Genomic DNA, 25,177 nt, shown 5'->3' with positions numbered 1-25,177 from the left:
GACATTAAAATGTGTCTAACCGTCAGCAAGTGCCCACATGGGCAGAACGGCGCCGGCGCAGCCGTCAGCAGATGGCGATGGCTGAACCGGCAGTGTCCAATCCTTAACCTTGCTAAAACGACCTCCTCCCGCCGAGAAGGGCGTGAGGAGGACGTCCAAGCCACGGGAAGAGGTTTTAAGGCCCGAAGCTTGTTGTCGGTAAGTGCAGCCCAATCGGCATGCCACAGCGACACAACGCGCCGACAAATGACCCTGCTAAAATCGGACGAAGGGACACAACAAGAAGCTGTCCGAGGCTGGAGGACCGCAGCCTTGGCCGCGGCATCTGCAGCTTCATTCCCAGGGATACCGACATGGCCAGGAACCCACATAAAGCTAACCGGCGGACCGACGTCCACCAGCCGCTGAAGAGAGCGTTGGATCCGGTGTACGAAAGGGTGAACCGGGTACGGATCACTGAGGCTCTGGATGGCGCTCAGGGAATCTGAGCAGATGACATAAGCAGAATGTCGGTGGCGGCAGATGTAAAGAACAGCCTGGTAGAGGGCAAAGAGCTCAGCTGTGAAGACCGAACAATGATCATGGAGCCGGTATTGGAAACTTTGTGCCCCGACTATAAAGGAGCACCCGACCCCGTCATTGGTCTTAGAGCCATCTGTATAAATGAAAGTCATGTTTATGAACTTCGAACGAAGTTCCAAAAAACGGGAGTGGTAGACCGAACTGAGGGTGACCTCTTTTGGGAGCGAGCTGAGGTCAAGGTGAACGCGGACCTGAGCCTGGAGCCAAGGTGGCGTGTGGCTCTCGCCCACTCGAAAGGTTGCAGGGAGTGAAAAATTAAGGTGTTGAAGGAGGCGACGAAAGCGAACTCCAGGGGGTAGCAGGGCAGAGACATACAACCCGTATTGACGGTCGAGAGAGTCGTCAAAAAAGGAACGATAAGACGGATGGTCGGGCATTGACAGTAGCCGACAGGCATACCGACAAAGCAGTATATCGCGCCGGTAAGTGAGCGGCAATTCGCCAGCGTCAGCATGAAGACTCTCTACGGGACTGGTATAAAATGCTCCGATCGCAAGTCGTAAACCCCGATGTTGTATGGAGTTGAGGCGGCGTAAGATGGATGGCCGTGCAGAGGAGTATACGAAGCTCCCATAATCCAGCTTGGAGCGGACGATCGACCGATATAGACGAAGGAGGACGGTTCGATCCGCTCCCCACGACATACCACTGAGAACACGGAGGACATTTAAAGAACGGGTACAACGGGCGGCCAAATATGACACATGTGGAGACCAGCTAAGTTTCCTGTCAAAGGTAAGGCCTAAAAATTTGGTTGTCTCCACGATTGGGAGAGCAACGGGACCGAGTCGTAAGGACGGTGGGAGAAACTCTTTGTAGCGCCAGAAGTTAATACAGACCGTCTTCTCGGCAGAAAAACGGAAGCCATTGGCGACGCTCCAGGAGTAAAGACGGTCAAGAGAACGCTGAAGACAGCGCTCCAGGACACGTGTACGCTGCGCGCTGCAATAGATGGTAAAATCGTCCACAAAAAGGGAGCCTGATACATCAGCTGGGAGGCAATCCATTATTGGATTGATCGCGATGGCGAACAGAGCGACGCTCAAAACTGAGCCCTGTGGCACCCCATTCTCCTGGCGAAAGGTGTCGGACAGGACAGAACCCACACGTACCCTGAACTGTCGATCCATTAAAAAGGAACGAATAAAAAGAGGGAGGCGACCGCGAAGGCCCCATGTATGCATGGTGCGGAGAATGCCCGCCCTCCAACAGGTGTCGTAAGCCTTCTCCAAATCAAAGAACACAGCCGCGGTCGGGCGCTTCCGCAAGAAGTTATTCATAATGAAGGTCGACAAGGTAACCAGATGGTCAACAGCAGAGCGGCGCCTACGAAATCCACATTGTACATTTGTAAGTAGGCGTCGAGACTCAAGCAGCCAAACCAATCGAGAGTTAACCATTCGCTCCATCACTTTACAGACACAGCTGGTAAGTGAGATAGGTCGATAACTGGAAGGCAAGTGCTTGTCCTTCCCCGGCTTAGGAATCGGGACAACAATAGACTCGCGCCAGCATGCGGGAACATGTCCCTCAATCCAGATGCGATTGTATGTACGAAGAAGAAAACCTTTACCCGCAGGAGAAAGGTTCTTCAGCATCTGAATATGAATAGAATCAGGCCCTGGAGCGGAGGACCGTGATCGGCCAAGTGCGGTTTCGAGTTCCCGCATGGTGAATGGGGCATTATAACTTTCACAATTCGAGGAGCAAAAGTCAGGTGGCCTAGCCTCCTCTGCCTGTTTGCGGGGGAGGAAGGCAGGGTGGTAATGAGCGGAGCTCGAAACCTCGGCGAAAAAGCGGCCAAAGGCATTGGAGACAGCCTCAGGGGCCACAAGGACTTCATTCGCGACCTTCAAGCCAGAAACTGGGGAGTGGACCTTAGTGCCAGATAGCCGGCGCAGGCTACCCCAGACAACAGAAGAAGGAGTAAAACTGTTGAAGGTGCTTGTGAAAGCAGCCCAGCTGGCTTTCTTGCTTTCGTTAATAATACGACGACACTGAGCACGTAATCGTTTATAATTAATACAATTCGCCACTGTAGGGTGGCGTTTAAAGGTGCGTAAAGCACGTCGACGAGCACGTAAAGCATCTCTACATGCTGCGGTCCACCAGGGGACCGGTACGCGACGTGGAGAAGAAGTAGGGTGAGGGATGGAATATTCAGCAGCAGCGAGAATGACTTCCGTGAGGTGTGCGACCTGACGATCGCAGCTTGTGAAGGTTTGATCCTGAAAGGTCGCCCTGGAAGAAAAGAGCCCCCAGTCTGCCTTGGAGATGGTCCAACTAGAGGAGCACGGAGAGGGAGTATGCTGCAGGAGATGGATAACACACGGGAAGTGGTCGCTCGAATATGTATCAGCAAGTGCATACCACTCAAACCGGCGTGCAAGTTGGGGAGTACATATAGAGAGGTCTAAATGGGAATAGGTATGAGATGTGTCCGAAAGAAAAGTAGGGGCGCCAGTATTGAGGCAGACAAGATTGAGCTGGTTGAAAAGGTCTGCTAACAAGGAGCCCCTCGGGCAGGAGGCTGGAGAACCCCAAAGGGGATGGTGGGCATTGAAGTCTCCAGTTAACAAAAACGGTGCAGGTAGCTGAGCAATAAGTTGCATCATGTCTGCCCTGGTAACGGCAGATGACGAGGGAGTGTAAACGGTACAAAAGGAAAACGTAAAAGTGGGGAGAGTAATGCGGATGGCGACTGCCTGCAGGCCGGTGTGCAATGTGATGGGATCGTAGTAAATATCATCCCGGACCAGCAACATAACCCCTCCATGAGCTGGGATTCCTACCATAGGGGGTAGGTCAAAACGCACAGAGGTGTAGTGTGCCAAGGCAATGTGATCGCATGGGCGTAGCTTCGTTTCCTGGAGGGCTACGACGAGCGGACGATGCAAGCGGAGCAGCAACTTCAAGTCCTCTCGGTTGGAGCGAATGCTGCGAATATTCCAGTGAATAAGTGCCATCGTAAGAAAAGGAAGATGAGAGAAGGGGTCACCTCGAAGGCCGCTTAGGGCCTGGCTTCGAGCGAGCACTGCCGCCGCTATCAGTAGGCGGACAGTCATCGTCCATGGGGTCTATAGGGTCATCGGCCATCTCGGGAGGATGGCCGGGAGGGGGAGCTTCCTCCGCCGGTGAACGGCCAGATGTACGGCTACCGGCGGTGCGGCCAGGCGAAACGGATGACGGCCTGGGGCGGCAACCGCTGGGTGGCGCAGGAGAAGAGATGCGCCGTGGCGGAGAAGGAGAACTGTGCTTCCTATGCGCCTTTTTGGAAGGACGTTTGGTGGAAGTATCGGTCGAAGGCTGGGAGGTCGAGGGACGGAGGAAGTCTGCACGGGATGGTTCCTTCTTGTAGGACCGTGCATCTGACTTCGGTGTCTTCGACTTAGCAGAAGCTGAGGAAGTGGCTGGTGTCTGTGGTGTGATGGGAGGAAGAGGAGACGTCGACCGCGCGATCTTAGCACTGGCCGAACGGACGACCGTGGTGCTGAAGGTCAGATCGCATGTCTGGGTTGCGACCTCCCGGGTAGTCCGAGGAGAGGCGAGGACAGTACTATATTTCCCCGCTGGGAGCAGCGTGGGCTTCCTACTAGCCAATAGCTTGCGAGCAGCCGAGGTGGACACTTTCTCTTTGACACGAATTTCTTGGATGCAACGTTCGTCCTTATAGACAGGACAGTCGCGGGAGGATGCGGCATGGTCACCCTGACAGTTCACACAATGAGGAGACGGAGGTGGACAGTCACCCTCATGGGCATCCCTGCCACAAGTGACACATTTAGCCGCATTGGAACAAGACTGTCGAGTGTGATTGAAACGCTGACACTGGTAGCAGCGCGTAGGTGTCGGGACATAGGGGCGAACAGAAATAACCTCGTAGCCCGCCTTGATGCGCGATGGCAGCTTAACACTATCGAAGGTCAAGAAAAGTGTCCGGGTCGGTACAAGGTCGTTGTTGACCTTTTTCATGACCCGATGGACAGCCGTCACGCCCTGCTCAGCGAGGAAAGATTGAAGCTCCTCGTCAGTCAATCCGTCGAGGGAGCTAGTATACACTACACCACGAGACGAATTCAAAGTTCGGTGGGCCTCCACCCGGACAGGGAACGTGTACAGGAGGGTGACCCGAAGCAGTTTTTGTGCCTGAAAGGCATTCTCAGTTTCTAGTAATAAGGTGCCGTTACGCAACCTGGTACAAGATTTGACAGATCCGGCTATGGCATCAACGCCCTTCTGAATAACAAAAGGGTTGACAGAGGAAAAATCCTTTCCGTCCTCAGTGCGAGAAACTACGAGGAACTGTGGGGCAGGCGGTAGTACTTTTGTCACTGTTGGCTGGTCACGTTTCCGTTTTTGGGTCGAAGTCGAAAGCGATGGAGTAGAATCCATTGCGGAGGAATCCCCCATGATTGCCAGCGTCTCCGATGGCGCGCTCCTTCCTTGTGGGGACCCTCTCAGAGGGCACTCCCGCCTTAGGTGAATGTTTACACCTCAGGTCACACCTCCCGAGAAACAGACGGAGGGACCAATCGGCATGGTCAGAAGGTATCAGCTCAGGCAATCACCCCTCCCCGGGCCTGGCCTTTACCAGGGGGTACGCGCATGCCTTACATGTCTACCCAGGGCGGGGACTTACGCGTTACCCCGTCACCGGCTACGCGTGCGAACGCGTGGGTCGGCCTTCAGACACGCACAGGGAGGAAGGAAGAAGAGGAAAAAGAAGAGAGAGAGGGAGAAAGAGGACAGACTGTCTCAAACGCCGAGGCGGAGACCAGAGAAGGCAAGGAGAAGAAGGCAATGAGAAGGCAAGGAGAAAAAGGCAATGAGAAGGCAAGGAGAAAAAGGCAATGAGAAGGCAAGGAGAAAAAGGCAATGAGAAGGCAAGGAGAAAAAGGCAATGAGAAGGCAAGGAGAAAAAGGCAATGAGAAGGCAAGGAGAAAAAGGCAATGAGAAGGCAAGGAGAAAAAGGCAATGAGAAGGCAAGGAGAAAAAGGCAATGAGAAGGCAAGGAGAAAAAGGCAATGAGAAGGCAAGGAGAAAAAGGCAATGAGAAGGCAAGGAGAAAAAGGCAATGAGAAGGCAAGGAGAAAAAGGCAATGAGAAGGCAAGGAGAAAAAGGCAATGAGAAGGCAAGGAGAAAAAGGCAATGAGAAGGCAAGGAGAAAAAGGCAATGAGAAGGCAAGGAGAAAAAGGCAATGAGAAGGCAAGGAGAAAAAGGCAATGAGAAGGCAAGGAGAAAAAGGCAATGAGAAGGCAAGGAGAAAAAGGCAATGAGAAGGCAAGGAGAAAAAGGCAATGAGAAGGCAAGGAGAAAAAGGCAATGAGAAGGCAAGGAGAAGTCAAGGGAAAGAGTAAGGAAGACAGTGAGGTGGAGAAGAGCAAAGAAAGGGACCAACAAAAGGAAGGAAGAAACGAGAAGTTTAAAACCAAAAAGACCACGATTATAGGTCGTGAAACCGTCCGTCTCCGGACGCAGGCGCTAACTACCCCCGTGAGGGGGATGGACTCCTTTTAGTCGCCTCTTACGACAGGCAGGAATACCTCGGGCCTATTCTAATCCCCGGACCCGCAGGGGGGATCAACAGGGCTAGTAGGGAAGGCACCGGTGGCCAAACGGATACCACGATGGTGGACTGGATCCAGCACGTGCAGTGTGGAAGGAGCAGCTGAACCATAAACTTGACAACCATAGTCCAAGCGAGACAAACTAGAGCACGATAAAGACAGGAGGAGGGAATGGTCCGCATCCCAAGAGGAGTGGGCAAGGAAGCGAAGGACATTGAGTTTACGGAAACATCCTACCTTCAGGAGTCTGGTATGGGGCAGCCAAGTGAGCTTGTTGTCGAAAAGAAGACCTAGGAAACGAAACTGTGGAACCACAGGCAATCTTTGTGCAGCGAGATAGAGCTCTGGATCAGGGTGGATCGTAGTATGGCGACAGAAGTGGACCACTCGCGATTTTAAAGTAGAGAATTGGAACCCGTGTGAGAGGGCCCATGCAGAGGCACGCCATATAGCTACCTGGAGCTGCCGTTCTGCAGATGCCATCGAGGAGGAACTAACCCAAATGCAGAAATCATCCACATACAGGGCAGGGGCGACCAAGGGACCGACAGAGGCCACAAGTCCATCGATGGCAATGAGGAAAAGGACACTCAAGACAGAACCCTGTGGGATGCCCGTCTCCTGGGTCCGTGGAGAACTAAAAGCAGTACCAGCTCGGACTCTGAATGACCGATGGATCAGGAACTGGCGGATAAAAATCGGGAGTGGGCCCCGAAGACCCCACTGATGAAGGGTAAGTAAGATGTGATGGCGCCAGGCCGTGTCATAGGCCTTGCGAAGGTCAAAAAACACTGCAACCAAATGGCGGCGCTGGGAAAAAGCCTGCCGGACTGCGGATTCCAAGTGCAGTAAATGATCGATTGGAGACCGTCCCTCTCGAAAGCCACACTGGTAAGGGGACAATAGATCCCGAGATTCGAGGACCCAATTGAGCCGACGGGCTACCATCAGTTCATGTGATTTACAAACAACATTGGTCAAACTAATTGGCCGATAGCTGTCAACAGATAGGGGGCTCTTACCAGGCTTAAGGACAGGAACCACAATGCTATCCCTCCACTGAGAAGGGAAGTCACCCTGGAGCCAGATACGGTTGAACACCCGAAGATGTTGCCGTTGTGGAGCACCGAGATGTTGAAGCAGTTGGTTATGAATGGAATCTGGGCCAGGGGCCGTATCATGAGAAGAAGATAGAGCAGAAAGAAATTCCCATTCAGGAAAAGGTTCGTTGTAAGATTCTGACTCTCAAGGGGTGAAACATAAGGTGGAAGCTTCAGCCCGCTGTTTTTGATGAAGGAAAGCAGCTGGATAGGAGCCTGACGCTGATGCCCCTGAAGAAGGGGGCGCAAGATGTTCTGCAAGAACTAATGGGTCCATACAAATGCCATCTGGGAGGTGAAGGCATGGGAGGGTGGATTGCCGATGGCAACCTTGGAGAGAGCAAAGTGTAGCCCATACCCGTGACAGAGGGACAGTAGAACCAAGGGAAGAAACGAATCATTCCCAACATATCCGCTTGCTCCGTCTGATTAAATAACGGGCTTTAGCGCGAAGGCGTTTGAAGGTAGTAAGGCCGGCTACAGATGGGTGCCTCTTAAAGTGTTGCAAAGCTCGACGGCGATCACGGATGGCAATGGCCGTACTGCACCACGGGACTTGCCGGCGACGAAATGGTCCAGATGAGCGCGGGACAGCAAGGCTAGCAGCGCGAACAATCGCGTCAGACACGTCACGTAGGACGTCATCAATACAACCCGACAAAGAGGGAGAAAACGCGACCTGTGCAGTGTATAGAGGTCAATAGGCGCGTTGGAAAAACCGACGAGGCAACCTGTCCATCGGGGAGCGGGAAGGGAGCGTGATAATCAACGGGAAATGGTCACTATCCAAAGGTCGTCGTGTGGCGACTAGTGTAAGGAAGGGAGGAGAGAGGGAGAAGAAAGAAAGATCAATGGCAGAAAAGGTACCATGACCGGCACTGAAATGAGTAGGGGAGCCATCATTAAGAAGGCACAGGTCGTGGTCTGCAATAAATTGGTCTATAAGAAGACCTTATCTAGATGGAAAGGCACTGCCCCACAAAGTATGATGAGCATTAAAATCCCCAAGGAGGAGGGAGGGAGGGAGGGAGGGAGGGAGGGAGGAGGGAGTTGCTGAAGGGCGGTTAAGGTAGCAGGTGTAAGAGTCCTGTCAGGAGGGAGATAAAGATTGAAAACTGATTGCAGAGTCAAAGTGGACCCTAACAGCAACAGCTTCCAATGTAGTTTGAAGAGGAATCCACGTGCTAGCAATGTCTGTACCAACGCCACCAGAAGCCCGCAGGGGTCCGACCCGATTTCGACAAAACACGGAAACCACGGAGGGTCGGTGAGTGAGCATCAGTAAAATGAGATTCCTGGAGAACCACACAAGCTGCTGAGTAGGACGAAAGAAGGGATTTCAATTCTGGAAGGTGGCGATAGTATCCATTACAATTCCATTGGAGAACCACAGAACGATGGTTTAAATGGGGGCTGAACGCTTTAAATCCAGTCATACTGCCGGGTCCCCAGTCGTCACCGACAAGGAGGGGGGGCGACATCCATGAACGACAGGTCAGAATCCGGTTGTGAAGTCGGGGAAGGGACCTCCAGTGACACCAGAGGCTCTTTGTCCCGGGACTTATGTTTCTTCTTCCGCTCAGGCTGCGATCGAGGGGGGCTGTGTGGCACGAAGGAGCCAGCTGCAGCAAGATCAGGAACAGAAAGAGACCGGGCGACCTGGGGGCCGACAGCCCGCGGCTCTCGCAGTCGTCGCGCGGCAGCAGACCTTCGGCCTGGAAGGTGCCGGGAAGGGGCATCGCGGGAGAGGCGCCCTTGACCGGCAGACGCCGAAGGAGTGGGACACTTCTCCGGCTGGGGAGGGGGAGCAGCGCCCATAGGAGGTGTGGGAGCCGCAGGGGTGGGCGGAGGAGAGGGGTCCAGGATGGGGGAGGAAGAGGTGAAGATGTAACCAAGGCATAACTAAATGTCATGGACACAGGGTGAAGTCTTGCATTTTTCTTGCAAGCCTCTGAGTAGGTTAAACGATCGAGGGACTTATACTCCTGTATCTTTTTTTCCTTCTTATATACTGGGAAATCTGGTGAACGTGGAGAATGACTACCATGACAATTTACACAGACAGGAGGGGGAACACAGTGACTCCCCTCATGGAGTCGACGTCCACAGTCACCACAGAGAGGGACCTGTGAACAGCGGGAAGACGTGTCCAAAACAAGCACTTAAAACACCTCATAGGAGGTGGGATGTATGGCTTCACATCACAACGATAGACCATAATCTTAACTTTCTCATGGAGGGTATCCCCTTCAAAGGCCAGGATAAAGGCACCAGTATCTATACGATTGTCTTTAGGACCCTTCTGAACACACCGAACAAAGTGAACACCCCGCCGTCCGAGATTGTCCCGAAGTTCCTCATCAGTTTTAAGGATGAGGTCCCTGTGAAAAATCACACCTTTTACCATATTTAGAGACTGGTGAGGGCAATGGACACAGGTATTGTGCCAAGATGGGTACAGGCACGAAAGGCCGCAGATTGGGCAGCTGAAGCAGTTTTTATCCGCAACGAACCCGACCGCATCTTGCTCAGGGAGTCCACTTCGCCAAATTTGTCTTCAATGTGTTCCACAAAGAATAAAGGTTTGGTATTGGTGAAAGTATATCAGTCCTGGTGAAAACTAGGTAACAGGGGTAAGGTTTTGCCCCTAGCCCACGGGCCTGACCCTCTTCCCAGGGGGTAGCCATGGAAGGGAAGGCCGAAGGGGCAAGAGAAGCAGCACTTGAGGAATCAGTTCCACACAGAGAGACGGCCGCAGAAGAACAGCCAGAGTTCTGGACCCGTATGCGTTTCATTTGCATAGCGTCTGCCCTGATACCACCCACTCCGATCAGGGGCTCTCCTCACGGGCGCCACCCAGCCACAGCAAGGGCCGTCTGGCACGGCGGCCATTGCCGGGAGTTCCGATGCTCCAGGAGGACGAGCAACCACTGCAAGGCATGCATGAGGAGGTCACAGCTCAGGTATCAGAAGTGTGATCCCTGTGTGTTCAGGGGGCTCAACCAAAAGGGTACATAGCGACCCCACCACATGGGCTGGCTCCATGCTGGCTATGCACCCAAGCATCAGACAACGACGTGAAAGAAAAGATGGAATGTACTAGGAGGGCGCACGTCAGAGACACTGGGTAAGGTTCTCTTCCCCAAATGGCTCACTACGGTGGAGAAATTTTGTAATGGAGGTCAAACCCCCAGAGGGGGACCAAGGAATGCCAAAAGGAGGTGATTATGCAACAAAGCCGAATTAGAAAACCAACAAAACCAGGAGGTTAGCGGGGCCAACATAAGCAAGGACACCAAGAGAGGGAGAGAGAGGGTGAGGGGAAAGTAGGGGAAGGGAAAGGAAAGGAAATGCAGCCCTGGAGAGAAAGAAGGCTGCAATGGCTCGGGGCCCTGTGCTCGCCATGCATGTATCCACAAAAGATTTGTGGACCCCCTGGGGGGGATTAGGGGAGATTGGGACACATTGGTCATAGGGGCAAGATGCGCAGCTGGTGTTTCATTAATTGCCGTCAGAATACGCCACCGAGCAAGGAGGTGGGTAGCTACAATAACGTTTTCCCCACGAACCAAATGCAGTTGAGCTGTCTAGAGGGGAAAGGCACACCTTTTATGTTTTGTTATGAAAGTACATTTTCGTTAGACAAGGTATCCTGTTGTGTAGTAGAAGACAACGCTCTTACTAAAGATGGAAGTTCAACGATTGAAGTCCGGAGTGTATGGATTGTTTTGACACTTTACAGCGGTAAATGTTTAGAATGTTTCTGTAAACTAAAGAAATTCCAATGTGGCGACGGGACACAATGGACCACTGAAATAGAGGCACTTGTGTGAACATGGCTAGCATGCCCGCCGCATTTTATGAAAGTATTTTTAATAAAAAGGCACACGTAAGTCTGAGTCTTATCCAATGCCATTTTTACGGAAGCAAATTGGGTCTTGCATTTATTTCAAACAGGTAACATGTGTGCAATTTTTATTTGTATTAATTATGAAACCTGATCTTAGTGCTGTTGGCTGTGGGTTGATTGCTGAAGGTAGTCTTATTGCTCAAGAACAACGGTAGGCCTTTGCTGCCGAACTGACACCTAGTAACTTTATCACTTATCTAACCACCCGTGCTGACCAACGTTTGAAGTCCGACCATTTGAGAAATGGCAACGAAGGAAACAAAATTGAAGGTAATAACCTTCAGCAATACTGACACTCCAGTGGAAGAAGCGTTAGAACGCTACAAGGAGTCTTCACGAACAGAAAATCAAACACTTCAAAGGGAAATACGTACTACGCAAAGACCTTTTACAGAAGCCTGCACGCTAAAGCAAAATCACACGATTAAACTCTAAACGCAGTAAGCAAGTAAGCATTTCTAAAAGGGTTCTTTAAGATAAGGATGAGGCTGCACTATGTCGTACGTGTGAAACCATTTTGACAGCAATTAAGGTGATGGAAGGGCTATGGGAAAGTTTTAAGCCGTGGGAACATCCGTCGTCTGCTAGAAACAATGCGAAATAACTTAAAATAATGAAAAAGTTACTATTGGGCATTCAGACGAAGACTGAAAAATTTTGGACATACTTCGCCAAACTTATGACAATGGTAACAATGACTGTAGTTTGTCGTACCTCTAGAAATTTGTATTGAACTAAGTACAAAATGAGATCTTCAGTTAAATAACCAACGTCTTAACTGAATGAAAATCGTATGAGCAACTTACTCCGTACGTGGGCTCGGTTGGCCGAGCTGGTATTAGTGTACTAAATATTTCTGAATAGAAGTCGTTAGTTGCAAAGTCTCTCAAGCCATGTGGCATTTATATATATATATATATATATATATATATATATATATAGTGATAGTAGAAAACTAAAATACAAGCAGGGAATGTCAAAAAATAATGGGCTCGCCAGCCCCGGTCACCTCTATATTCAGAATCTTTACAGTGCAGGGAAGCTTCCCTGTATTCCTGCTTATCTCTTTAGTGTTTCATTCATGACGTGAGTAATGTCAAATTCTTTGGAAACATCTTAGGCAAGATGTTTCACTAGGAATAAACATCATCTTGACAGTTCGATGCCTACTATTTCTCCTACTTTGTGGAATGGCGCACAATGCTGACGTTAATATTGTTAAATCAGCATTTCTCAGCTCATTTAACCCCAAATATTCTTTGTTTTACTCGTGTAACACTCTTCACCTACTTAAACTTCCTGTTTTTTCAGAACAATGTCACTGTTTCAATAAGTTTTTCTGTACACAGTGCTAGCGCAGTGACTTACACTTTCGTCGATACATTCGGTGCGTATGTTCCACGCTGTAGTAGCCTGAAGCTCTTCCAGTTCGATGCGCTGCCTTTCGAGCCAGCTCACCTGTGGAAAAAAGAAAATGGCAATTCTTGGCTCGTGTAGTTTTCTGCTGCATAAACAATATTGTTATCAGCACCTGCTTTTCACCCTCTGCTGCTTCTTCCAGTCCCAGAGCTATGAAGTTAATCTTCATTTAGCTTAAGAGAACTTCCAAAACACAAGTCATATTTAGATGGTGTTGGGACAGCAACCAGCCACAAATTTACTTTTAGTTCCTTTATTTAAAGGGTACCGTTACCGATTTCGAATCGGTATGATTCATCTTCAGACTGTTTGCATGCATTCCTTATAACATGGTGCGTTTTTTTACAGATTAATTGTCCGAAAATATAAGCACGCCACAGATGTTTGCGTTACAGATTTTTCATTGGATGTGACTTACGTGAAATGTCCCAACACCAACATTTGTCTTCGAATAACAGCCACGGTCTCCAACCATGTTATATGACAAAATTACTGTGATATTGCCCAGATCCTATAGCTATCCTGATTGCTGGTTTGAGCCAAGTTATCCTTCAGATCAATGGATCGTAAAATAAGGATTTCTTATTAAAGTATGTAGAATATTTTTAGCAACCTTGTCATTTAAGAAACCTTTTATAATCTATCACCTTGTCTGCAATGTGTTTTTATTACTTAGGACTGGCAGAATAGCGACCTCTATGTGAATGTGAAGTTTCCTGCATATTTTTAGTAACGAACTTTTAATATTCATCTATACAATTATCTGAGGATGGTAATCTAACTATCAAAAGCATAAAGAGGATACATATCAACTGCGATGTGGACAATAAAACTATTTTGATAGCTTTTTATATTAATACAGATATCGCCCTCGTGACCGTGTCAGCTAATTACTACAATCTTTGTTCATTTTACTACGTATCTTTTCTCTGTAAGAGTAGTACGATTCAGTTTAGCTTTAGCAAAGCTGCAAAATATCGAGTTATGTGGGTGACATTTGGGAAACTGAACAAGTCGCACATCCGTAGACATCACGTAGAAGTAATATATAATCACTTCTCTATAACTACAACATCTTAATAAATCTAATCTATGAGACAGTAAATATTTGTAATATCTCAGGTGAAGTCCAGATACAGAGTATCTCAGACTGCTCGCGAAGGAAACCAGATACTTTGGAGCTCACCCAGGTGGCATAGTTTTGGTAATGTTTCGTAACTGATCCACCAAAATCATTAGGCAATTTAGGTTATTAACTTTGAGCGAATCTCTCCTCCCCTCCTTCAAGTCGTTAATAGAACTTGACTGGCTATGGTTTATTGTTTTATCTTCGTCAAAATAACAGCGTACCAAACCTTGCAGGTCTCACTAACCTGTTCCTCCTGATCAGGGTCTTCAAGGGCCCCCGCCGCTTTTTATTACTTCGTACCATTCTGTGTCAGTGAGAAGAAGTATGATGAACAGGCTACTAACGTGTACTGGGGTCTAACTGCATGCATTGTTGAAGACTTGCAAGCGATGAAATCAGAAGGAACATCCAGAAATTAAGGTTAGCAACAGTATTGCTAAACAACGCATAATGTAAGCGCAAAAAGTCTGAGGCAGAAGGTATTGTCAATGAAAGTTCTCATGCTTGGAGCACGAGTGCAATGAATAGAAAGCCAGTCGCCGTATGCCACTTAACCATGTGTGATGTATGTAGTTATGTATGTAGTGTTTCCATCTCCCCTTTTGAAGATTTAACTTTGTTAGTTTAGGCTAATTTTCTGTTACCAAGAATCCAGCATCACCTTTAGTAACTCGTTCCTTTCAGAATTACTATTTTACAAATTCTTTATTCCAGCGCGTCAAGGCCGAAAATAATTAGCAACGAGATCTATGAAGAAATCTTTACTTTTAATAGGTCTGTAGCGATTGTTACTGTGCGTCTAGAGCCTTACCAGTTCCCTGTTGTCCGGCAGCTGGACGTCGAGGTACCTCTCAGCTAGAGCAGCTCCCATCCTGATTACCATCAGCGCCATAACTACTGGCATCATGGCATACCACGCGAAAGGCAGCGGCAGACGATCTGAAAGAGTTGCAGTGACCGTCAGATACTTTCTTCTTCAAGTTATTCATCATTACGGATTATGCACACGGTAAGCAGCTCATTTTAGCATGTAGGTAGAAGTAAAATTTAAGTGAACTAGACAAAAAAAAATCGCAGCACCAAGAAGAACATAAATGAAACAAGTTCGTAGACATGTTTCTATATCCGAAAGGGGTCTATTCAAATTCCGCATCAGTCTCTTAAGACTGTCGCTACTAGCGCCAGTATGATGCAAATCAGCTTTGCTCAAAGTACACGCTGTAACGGTATTGAGCGTTAGTTACCTTTGAGATTGAACATGTGAGCTGATGATAGTCAAGGATTTTTTTGGGGGGAGGGGTTAGCGTGCGAAACAGCTAAGGTCATAAGTGCCCAGTATAGAACTATAGATGGCTGGGACCGCGAGGGTAAAAAACCGTTGCAAGTTCCAACACAGAAAGGAAGAAAAAATCTAAAACTTCAAGACACTGCGGAAGAGTAACAGACTTCGGCAAGACACTGCGGAAGAGTAACAGACTTCGGCAAGACACTGCGGAAGAGTAACAGACTTCGGCAAGACACTGCGGAAGAGTAACAGACTTCGGCAAGACACTGCGGAAGAGTAACAGACTTCGGCAAGACACTGCGGAAGAGTAACAGACTTCGGCAAGACACTGCGGAAGAGTAACAGACTTCGGCAAGACACTGCGGAAGAGTAACAGACTTCGGCAAGACACTGCGGAAGAGTAACAGACTTCGGCAAGACACTGCGGAAGAGTAACAGACTTCGGCAAGACACTGCGGAAGAGTAACAGACTTCGGCAAGACACTGCGGAAGAGTAACAGACTTCGGCAAGACACTGCGGAAGAGTAACAGACTTCGGCAAGACACTGCGGAAGAGTAACAGACTTCGGCAAGACACTGCGGAAGAGTAACAGACTTCGGCAAGACACTGCGGAAGAGTAACAGACTTCGGCAAGACACTGCGGAAGAGTAACAGACTTCGGCAAGACACTGCGGAAGAGTAACAGACTTCGGCAAGACACTGCGGAAGAGTAACAGACTTCGGCAAGACACTGCGGAAGAGTAACAGACTTCGGCAAGACACTGCGGAAGAGTAACAGACTTCGGCAAGACACTGCGGAAGAGTAACAGACTTCGGCAAGACACTGCGGAAGAGTAACAGACTTCGGCAAGACACTGCGGAAGAGTAACAGACTTCGGCAAGACACTGCGGAAGAGTAACAGACTTCGGCAAGACACTGCGGAAGAGTAACAGACTTCGGCAAGACACTGCGGAAGAGTAACAGACTTCGGCAAGACACTGCGGAAGAGTAACAGACTTCGGCAAGACACTGCGGAAGAGTAACAGACTTCGGCAAGACACTGCGGAAGAGTAACAGACTTCGGCAAGACACTGCGGAAGAGTAACAGACTTCGGCAAGACACTGCGGAAGAGTAACAGACTTCGGCAAGACACTGCGGAAGAGTAACAGACTTCGGCAAGACACTGCGGAAGAGTAACAGACTTCGGCAAGACACTGCGGAAGAGTAACAGACTTCGGCAAGACACTGCGGAAGAGTAACAGACTTCGGCAAGACACTGCGGAAGAGTAACAGACTTCGGCAAGACACTGCGGAAGAGTAACAGACTTCGGCAAGACACTGCGGAAGAGTAACAGACTTCGGCAAGACACTGCGGAAGAGTAACAGACTTCGGCAAGACACTGCGGAAGAGTAACAGACTTCGGCAAGACACTGCGGAAGAGTAACAGACTTCGGCAAGACACTGCGGAAGAGTAACAGACTTCGGCAAGACACTGCGGAAGAGTAACAGACTTCGGCAAGACACTGCGGAAGAGTAACAGACTTCGGCAAGACACTGCGGAAGAGTAACAGACTTCGGCAAGACACTGCGGAAGAGTAACAGACTTCGGCAAGACACTGCGGAAGAGTAACAGACTTCGGCAAGACACTGCGGAAGAGTAACAGACTTCGGCAAGACACTGCGGAAGAGTAACAGACTTCGGCAAGACACTGCGGAAGAGTAACAGACTTCGGCAAGACACTGCGGAAGAGTAACAGACTTCGGCAAGACACTGCGGAAGAGTAACAGACTTCGGCAAGACACTGCGGAAGAGTAACAGACTTCGGCAAGACACTGCGGAAGAGTAACAGACTTCGGCAAGACACTGCGGAAGAGTAACAGACTTCGGCAAGACACTGCGGAAGAGTAACAGACTTCGGCAAGACACTGCGGAAGAGTAACAGACTTCGGCAAGACACTGCGGAAGAGTAACAGACTTCGGCAAGACACTGCGGAAGAGTAACAGACTTCGGCAAGACACTGCGGAAGAGTAACAGACTTCGGCAAGACACTGCGGAAGAGTAACAGACTTCGGCAAGACACTGCGGAAGAGTAACAGACTTCGGCAAGACACTGCGGAAGAGTAACAGACTTCGGCAAGACACTGCGGAAGAGTAACAGACTTCGGCAAGACACTGCGGAAGAGTAACAGACTTCGGCAAGACACTGCGGAAGAGTAACAGACTTCGGCAAGACACTGCGGAAGAGTAACAGACTTCGGCAAGACACTGCGGAAGAGTAACAGACTTCGGCAAGACACTGCGGAAGAGTAACAGACTTCGGCAAGACACTGCGGAAGAGTAACAGACTTCGGCAAGACACTGCGGAAGAGTAACAGACTTCGGCAAGACACTGCGGAAGAGTAACAGACTTCGGCAAGACACTGCGGAAGAGTAACAGACTTCGGCAAGACACTGCGGAAGAGTAACAGACTTCGGCAAGACACTGCGGAAGAGTAACAGACTTCGGCAAGACACTGCGGAAGAGTAACAGACTTCGGCAAGACACTGCGGAAGAGTAACAGACTTCGGCAAGACACTGCGGAAGAGTAACAGACTTCGGCAAGACACTGCGGAAGAGTAACAGACTTCGGCAAGACACTGCGGAAGAGTAACAGACTTCGGCAAGACACTGCGGAAGAGTAACAGACTTCGGCAAGACACTGCGGAAGAGTAACAGACTTCGGCAAGACACTGCGGAAGAGTAACAGACTTCGGCAAGACACTGCGGAAGAGTAACAGACTTCGGCAAGACACTGCGGAAGAGTAACAGACTTCGGCAAGACACTGCGGAAGAGTAACAGACTTCGGCAAGACACTGCGGAAGAGTAACAGACTTCGGCAAGACACTGCGGAAGAGTAACAGACTTCGGCAAGACACTGCGGAAGAGTAACAGACTTCGGCAAGACACTGCGGAAGAGTAACAGACTTCGGCAAGACACTGCGGAAGAGTAACAGACTTCGGCAAGACACTGCGGAAGAGTAACAGACTTCGGCAAGACACTGCGGAAGAGTAACAGACTTCGGCAAGACACTGCGGAAGAGTAACAGACTTCGGCAAGACACTGCGGAAGAGTAACAGACTTCGGCAAGACACTGCGGAAGAGTAACAGACTTCGGCAAGACACTGCGGAAGAGTAACAGACTTCGGCAAGACACTGCGGAAGAGTAACAGACTTCGGCAAGACACTGCGGAAGAGTAACAGACTTCGGCAAGACACTGCGGAAGAGTAACAGACTTCGGCAAGACACTGCGGAAGAGTAACAGACTTCGGCAAGACACTGCGGAAGAGTAACAGACTTCGGCAAGACACTGCGGAAGAGTAACAGACTTCGGCAAGACACTGCGGAAGAGTAACAGACTTCGGCAAGACACTGCGGAAGAGTAACAGACTTCGGCAAGACACTGCGGAAGAGTAACAGACTTCGGCAAGACACTGCGGAAGAGTAACAGACTTCGGCAAGACACTGCGGAAGAGTAACAGACTTCGGCAAGACACTGCGGAAGAGTAACAGACTTCGGCAAGACACTGCGGAAGAGTAACAGACTTCGGCAAGACACTGCGGAAGAGTAACAGACTTCGGCAAGACACTGCGGAAGAGTAACAGACTTCGGCAAGACACTGCGGAAGAGTAACAGACTTCGGCAAGACACTGCGGAAGAGTAACAGACTTCGGCAAGACACTGCGGAAGAGTAACAGACTTCGGCAAGACACTGCGGAAGAGTAACAGACTTCGGCAAGACACTGCGGAAGAGTAACAGACTTCGGCAAGACACTGCGGAAGAGTAACAGACTTCGGCAAGACACTGCGGAAGAGTAACAGACTTCGGCAAGACACTGCGGAAGAGTAACAGACTTCGGCAAGACACTGCGGAAGAGTAACAGACTTCGGCAAGACACTGCGGAAGAGTAACAGACTTCGGCAAGACACTGCGGAAGAGTAACAGACTTCGGCAAGACACTGCGGAAGAGTAACAGACTTCGGCAAGACACTGCGGAAGAGTAACAGACTTCGGCAAGACACTGCGGAAGAGTAAAAGACTTCGACAAAACACTTGAGTCACCAGGTGGAAATCAAATCTCGTCATATTAGTGCCTTTTAGATAACTTAAAACGCGAGCCCCAGCTCGAAGTCATCGGCTAAAATGCGCGGCAAAGTGGGCGGCAACCCAACCCTTAGACGTAAGTGGTTAAAATAGGGGCAGAGGTTCAGGAAATGTGACTTAATGGTTGGCTACAGGAAGGGCAGCTGGGTGCAGGGTCGCCACTCAAGTGATCCACAGATCATGGGAAATTAGTGACAATTGTTATATCATGGACTAATTACTGTGCACGGAACTACAGAAGGGAATTACCAGACCATGAAAATAATCTTGTCTATATTGACTTCACTAATGAATGCTGAATGAACTTGAATGCTCTTTGGAAGATTGCTACTATAAAGCCAATGATCTTTCAAAGTGAGCAGCTCGCAAATGCAGTAACACTGGAGAAGATAAGAGTACAATCTCTATACAAGAAAGCCGTAAGTAGTTCACTCCTATTTGCATACTGAAACCGAGTTGCTCAGGAGAAACTAAGCGCAAATGCTACCAATGACACTCCAGAAATAACAGCGAAAGAAACTCTAAGCTAAGCCGAACATCTTGCGACGAATGATGAACACCATGTTCTACTAATCCCATTCTGTCTTGTATGCTCCTTTCCGCAGCTTTACGCTCCCGCTGGGGAGAGGAATCTACATTTTACCACCGTTACAACCGAGAATCTCATTCTAAACTGGAGGGGAAGCCCCCCCTGAATTTTTCCAAAAGCTTATGGTATTTCTGTAAACTGTCTGAAAGTTTGTATGGGACGTTCTTTCACAGAGATTGGCTGGAAATGCGTCTGGGCGCAAAATGCTGGTCGTTCCCACGCTGTTCGGTAATATGGCGGTCGTCTTGTGTATGCTTCTAGGGAAGATCGCAAGCGTTTTTGTCTATTTACTGTGGCATTCGCGTATGGACCACATTAAGCCTATGAGCACGATGCAATTTAACTCTTCTTAGTGTTTACGCGAATGATACGTAGGATCATATTCTTTAATTACTCAATACTGGTTCTCGTTTGAGGCTTTCTTAGCTCAGGTGGTGTCCAAGCGTCTACCAGTCTGGTATTTCAACACCTTTGTGACACTTAGGTCCATCCATCCTATCCGTTCTGCAGTTTGTAAATTTTCATTATCCTTGTTTACTACAGATACACACACTTAAGCAGTATTGTATGTGTTACGTACTTTGTGAGCCGTCTTCGTGATGTGGTTCCTTTTCGTAGTATTTCTCGATCTTCCACTTTCATCAGTCATTGATCAATTTCGTATCTCCATTAACTATTTTTTCACTAATGTTTGTACGCACTGACTGCTTCAATTTGATACAGTCATCTGATACTCTTTTTGCGTTGTGCCAGTTCAACATTTCTGAACATTTAAAGCCAGCTAAAAATGTAACCCCGACTTAGAACCTGTTAAAATCTGTAAATAACTGCAGTTTTTTCAGGCAGTATTACACTATAGTTAACTGGAGCTGTAGAAATCTAATGTCACTATTATCGATATATGCAGGTTTTCACGTTGTGACTTATACAAAATATGGCATTATGCGGCGTCATGTTCATCTTTGAAGTTAAATGTGTGTTTTGATTATTGGTATTTTCCGAAGTACTATGGTGTGTGTGGTTTAACAGAACTAGAGAGACCATAGCTCATTACAACCATAATTAACATACGTACCTAAAATCTTTCCTGTGTCAAGAAGAATCTCGTATTTTAATGGAAAAAATACGGTGAAGACTCAATGTTTTGGCATAAATGTTTTTCATTTTGTTTTATAGATACAAAATTCTAATCATGCAATAAGTTCGAAAATTTTGTTGTAGGATCGTAAGTAGGTTTGTAAGACCACTTAACTACTCGTACAATCAATATCGGAAAATCATTTGCAACATTTTAGAATTTTGCACATTGAGAATGAGTTTTTCTACATACTATCCTATAAACGAAAATTTGATCTAATGATACTGTATTTTCAGTTCCAGTGAGACAGCAACATGTTTTAAACGTATCCTGAACCTTTCGTAACGTTAGCTTACTCTTTGAGAAAAGGCTTTTAATACTGCAAGCAATTTAGATCCGAGAAAATGTGGTCCAAAGATTTTCTTCTCTTATTTCTACAGGTAATAAGCTTGTTTCAATTATAAAATCCTGCAGACGCATACTACTAATCCTCCAGGTTCCTCTTCCCTTCCAATCTGTCTGGCCTGTATTTGTAAGGTAACTGTCAGCTTTCTTGACCTTGCTCTCATCGATAGTGTAAAATGATTGTCGTAAACTTAGATTTACACCACCTCTTCAGCACTTCAGTTCTATTACTTCCGTCATTAAAACGGAACTGCGTCAGACAGCTTATTTTAGTGTATGAAGTCCACAGAGCATCCTTTTTGTACATCTAGTGCAAATTACCTAGGTTTTCGTTAGAATTGTGTGTTTTGCCTTCAACAATTTGCAAGAAATTTTAATGTGGACTTAACTGCATTCGTAACATGTCCTCTGAGCGAGTGATTATGTAAGTTTCTTTTGTGTTCTACTGACAGCAATGGTTTTTCAAGCACAGTTTATGCGCTGGTCTTAGGTCAGTGGGTCGCCTATGAAAATTCCCTACACACGCTTCATTGCCTTTAAATTATTTTTCCTGGTAGCTTTCCCGTAGTACAACTGCAAACAATGCATTCCTTACAGTCTTTTCCTCATTTACCATCCTCAAGTTGTTCTCACTCCTCTTTCAGGTAATGAAGCCTACCACCAAGTCTCTTAGATGTGTTAACGTAATTCGAACTTCAGTACTTAACACAGTTTATTGACTGACAGCTTTGAAATAAGCAGTCCCCATCCCAAACATCGGGCTGCGAGTGCAGAGTTTCACACTAGTATTTTACAAGCTTACGCATCAGTAGCTGCACTTTAATCATATCCACCCAGTACAACACTGGTTGTGAGGGAATTCCTGGAAAAAAAAAATTAACCATTCCTGAAATGCTATCACTTTCGTTTCATCTATGTACAATGTTAGGTTGTAATTTGAGGCTGCTGTAACAGATTCCCACCTGAAGGTCACTTCATTCTCTGCAATCAGGATTAGGTCTCCACATACAAAATTAGATTTAGTCCAGTATCATCTAAGAATTCCATTATGTCCAACATTTTCCATTTTCTGATAAATTCTATCTACACATTTTTATATTGAAGAGTTTTTCAGAAATGCAGCATTGTTGTCATACCCCTTTGTGTTCATTGGCTTTGTTGTATTTCTGAACAATTTGAGTGTATTAACTTTATAGCATTTATGAGGTGAGATACCAGCAACATCTGAAGTCTAATAAAATCTTTGGGTAAACTGAACATTTTAAGTTTGTAAGACGCAACGACTTACAAATACAACCATGACGTACACCAAGAATTTAATTTACTTCCGTATGTGGAACCATCAACATTTGCAGAATCAAGCCAGGAAAGAAACGTAGCTTAAGTTTTATGAAACAGTAGCGGTACTAATACTTACTTATGAAAGCTAAGCACGGACAAGACGTCAAGGAAGTAGGATACAGGCTTAATGTAATGCGCCAAATCATCTTCAGCCCGTAAAAGTGCACACTTGTATCGCCTCAACTTTTCGATTTTTATGTGCTAGAAGAATGAAGAGATTAAGTTCTTCATATAGTTTTCTTAAAATTGTGTGTTAGCATGTTTTAGATACATGGCACTTTAGGATCGAGAGAAGCAGTCCTGTCAAGTCAGCTAGTCTGCAACGCCCATTCGATTGCTGAATCGGACCATGCGGCAAGGACAGCAACTATGACTATTTGCCGGCCACTGCGTATAAGAAACATTGTTAAAGAATTACGGTGGTGTGTTTGTTCGCAGAATGGCTGTTAGCTTGTCCTTTGAGAATCTCAGTAGTATCCTTAAAGTGTCGTTCGAATAGTGAGCCTTGGAAGAGTATGTCAAGATTGATGAGATCGGTTCACACGTACGATACATGAATTAGTCTGCCATGGGGATAGAACTGAAATGAGTTCTAAATTGTTTAGGAAGGTATTTCGAGAAGATTATCGGCTTATGTAGGAAATGATTATTTCGCCGATTTTTGGTAGAGTTTAGACTCACCGGGTATAGGAAAAGCTCCGATTCATTGAAGTGTGAGATTAGTATCGCCTAGTTGTGATTAGTGGTGCGTTGTGCTGTTTAATAACCGCGTGATGGTAGGCGAACCGTATTTCAGTATTTGAGAGATTTTCCGTTGAATTGTGTATGAAGAGCGATGTTCACGCGAATTCGTTTAGTTATTTTGTGGTTGAGGATTAAAGCACGCATTAAGGGCTAGTAGCGTTGCATTTTAGTTTTGTGGTTGTGTAGGAGTGCGTAAGCAGTAAGGAGTAGTGAATTAGCGATATTTAGGTTAGGATGTAATGTGACTTCGGCGTGAGCGTCGCAGTATAGTAAATTCCGGAAATCTCGCTGGATGCAGTAAATGTTTTCTATATTACAAAACGGTCGTCCTACATATAGTTGCTTATTGAGAAACAATTTGAAGTTTGAGACCCGGAACGACAAATACAGAATCATTTAAAAATAACACGCCAATTCTCTCTGAAAGAGATCGCCGAGTGCTGTGTTTTGAATTTTAAATATTAGTGGGTTGCGGAAGTCTACGCCTAAAGTGATTGATCTTTGTATGATTGGAGTTAATACAGCTGAAAAGTGGTGATGACTCCTGTTTTAGTTTTTAATTAAATTTCTGCTTAGTGAGGTTTTGAATTGTGAACCAGCACTAACAACAAAATACTAACTTGTACCTGTAATTGTAGGAAATCAGTTTTAAGCTGAAAAAGGCAGTACCCGTCTTGTCTTATCCCCAAACTATTTCAAGATAGAATAGAGGCTTATTCAAAACCAGACATATCTGAACTTTTCACGATGAAGTAAGAGACTGGAGTAGCCATAAAAAAGTATAATTCAAAGAAATTAAAGAAAAGTATTTTTCAACCAACTACTTAACGAAAAAACAATCTTTAGACTGGGAAAGCAAGTTTGCGTCTTATGGAAAAATGAATAATTATAAATGAAAATTTAGTCCACTTAATTCTGCAAGACATTAACGATATAGTTTATTACGATAAAATTTCAATTGAGACAAGGATATTGTAGCAAGGCACTACTTATAGACGTTATTGTTGACTGACATACGAGCAGTGAAATTATGTCTTTGCCTAGTGAACGTCGTCTAATCAAGCTGCGGGCATATGGGGTATCGTCTCAGTTGTGCGACTGGATTCGTGATTTCCTGTCAAGAAGGTCGCAGTTCGTAATAATAGACGGCAAATCATCGATTAAAACTGAAGTGGTATCAGCTGTTTCCAGGGAAGCGTCCTGGGACCTCTGTTCCTGATCTATATAAATGACCTGGGTGACAATCTGAGCAGTTCTCTTAGGTTGTTCGCAGATGAAGCAGTAATTTGCTGTCTATCAGTTGCAAAGCGATTTAGGAAACATTGCTGTATGGTGTGGCATGTGGCAGTTGACGCTAAATAACGAAAAGCGTGAGGTGATCCACATGAGTTCCAAAAGAAATCCGTTGGAATTCGATTACTCGATAAATAGTTGAATTGACAGCCTTGAGAATTGTACTAAGTACCTGGGTGTTAAAATTACGAACAGCTTCAGTTGGAAAGACCACATAGATAATATTGTGGGGAAGGCGAGCCAAAGGTTGCGTTTCATTGGCAGGACACTCAGAAGATGCAACAAGTCACCTAAGAGACAGCTTAAACTATACTCGTTCGTCCTGTTAGACTATTGCTGCGCGGTGTGGGATCCTTACCAGGTGGGATTGACGGAGGACATCGAAAGGGTGCAAAAAAAAAAAAAAAGGGCAGCTCGTTTTGTATTATCACGTAATAGGGGAGAGAGTGTGGCACATATGATACGCGAGTTGGGATGGAAGTCATTAAAGCAAAGACTTTTTTCGTCGCGGCGAGATCTATTTACGTAATTTCAGTAACCAAATTTATCTTCCGAATGCGAAAATATTTTGTTGAGCCCAACCTACTTAGGTAGGAATGAT

The 25,177-nt window shown here is 47.0% G+C and overlaps 1 protein-coding gene across 1 annotated transcript in view; it reads right to left on the bottom strand.

Moving 5' to 3' along the window:
- The window catches only part of LOC126191209 (uncharacterized), a 60,206-nt gene that overhangs the window by 13,405 nt on the left and 21,624 nt on the right, over positions 1 to 25,177 (bottom strand). The window contains exons 4-5 of the mRNA XM_049932010.1: positions 14,522 to 14,649; positions 12,531 to 12,620 (exon numbers count right to left, since the gene is read on the bottom strand). Coding sequence (XP_049787967.1) covers positions 12,531 to 12,620; positions 14,522 to 14,649 — 218 coding nt within the window. The remainder of the gene's footprint in view (positions 1 to 12,530; positions 12,621 to 14,521; positions 14,650 to 25,177) is intronic.

This window comes from Schistocerca cancellata, chromosome 6 (assembly GCF_023864275.1).
Source record: "Schistocerca cancellata isolate TAMUIC-IGC-003103 chromosome 6, iqSchCanc2.1, whole genome shotgun sequence".
NCBI lineage: Eukaryota > Metazoa > Arthropoda > Insecta > Orthoptera > Acrididae > Schistocerca > Schistocerca cancellata.
This window is presented reverse-complemented; position numbering and strand designations above follow the sequence as displayed.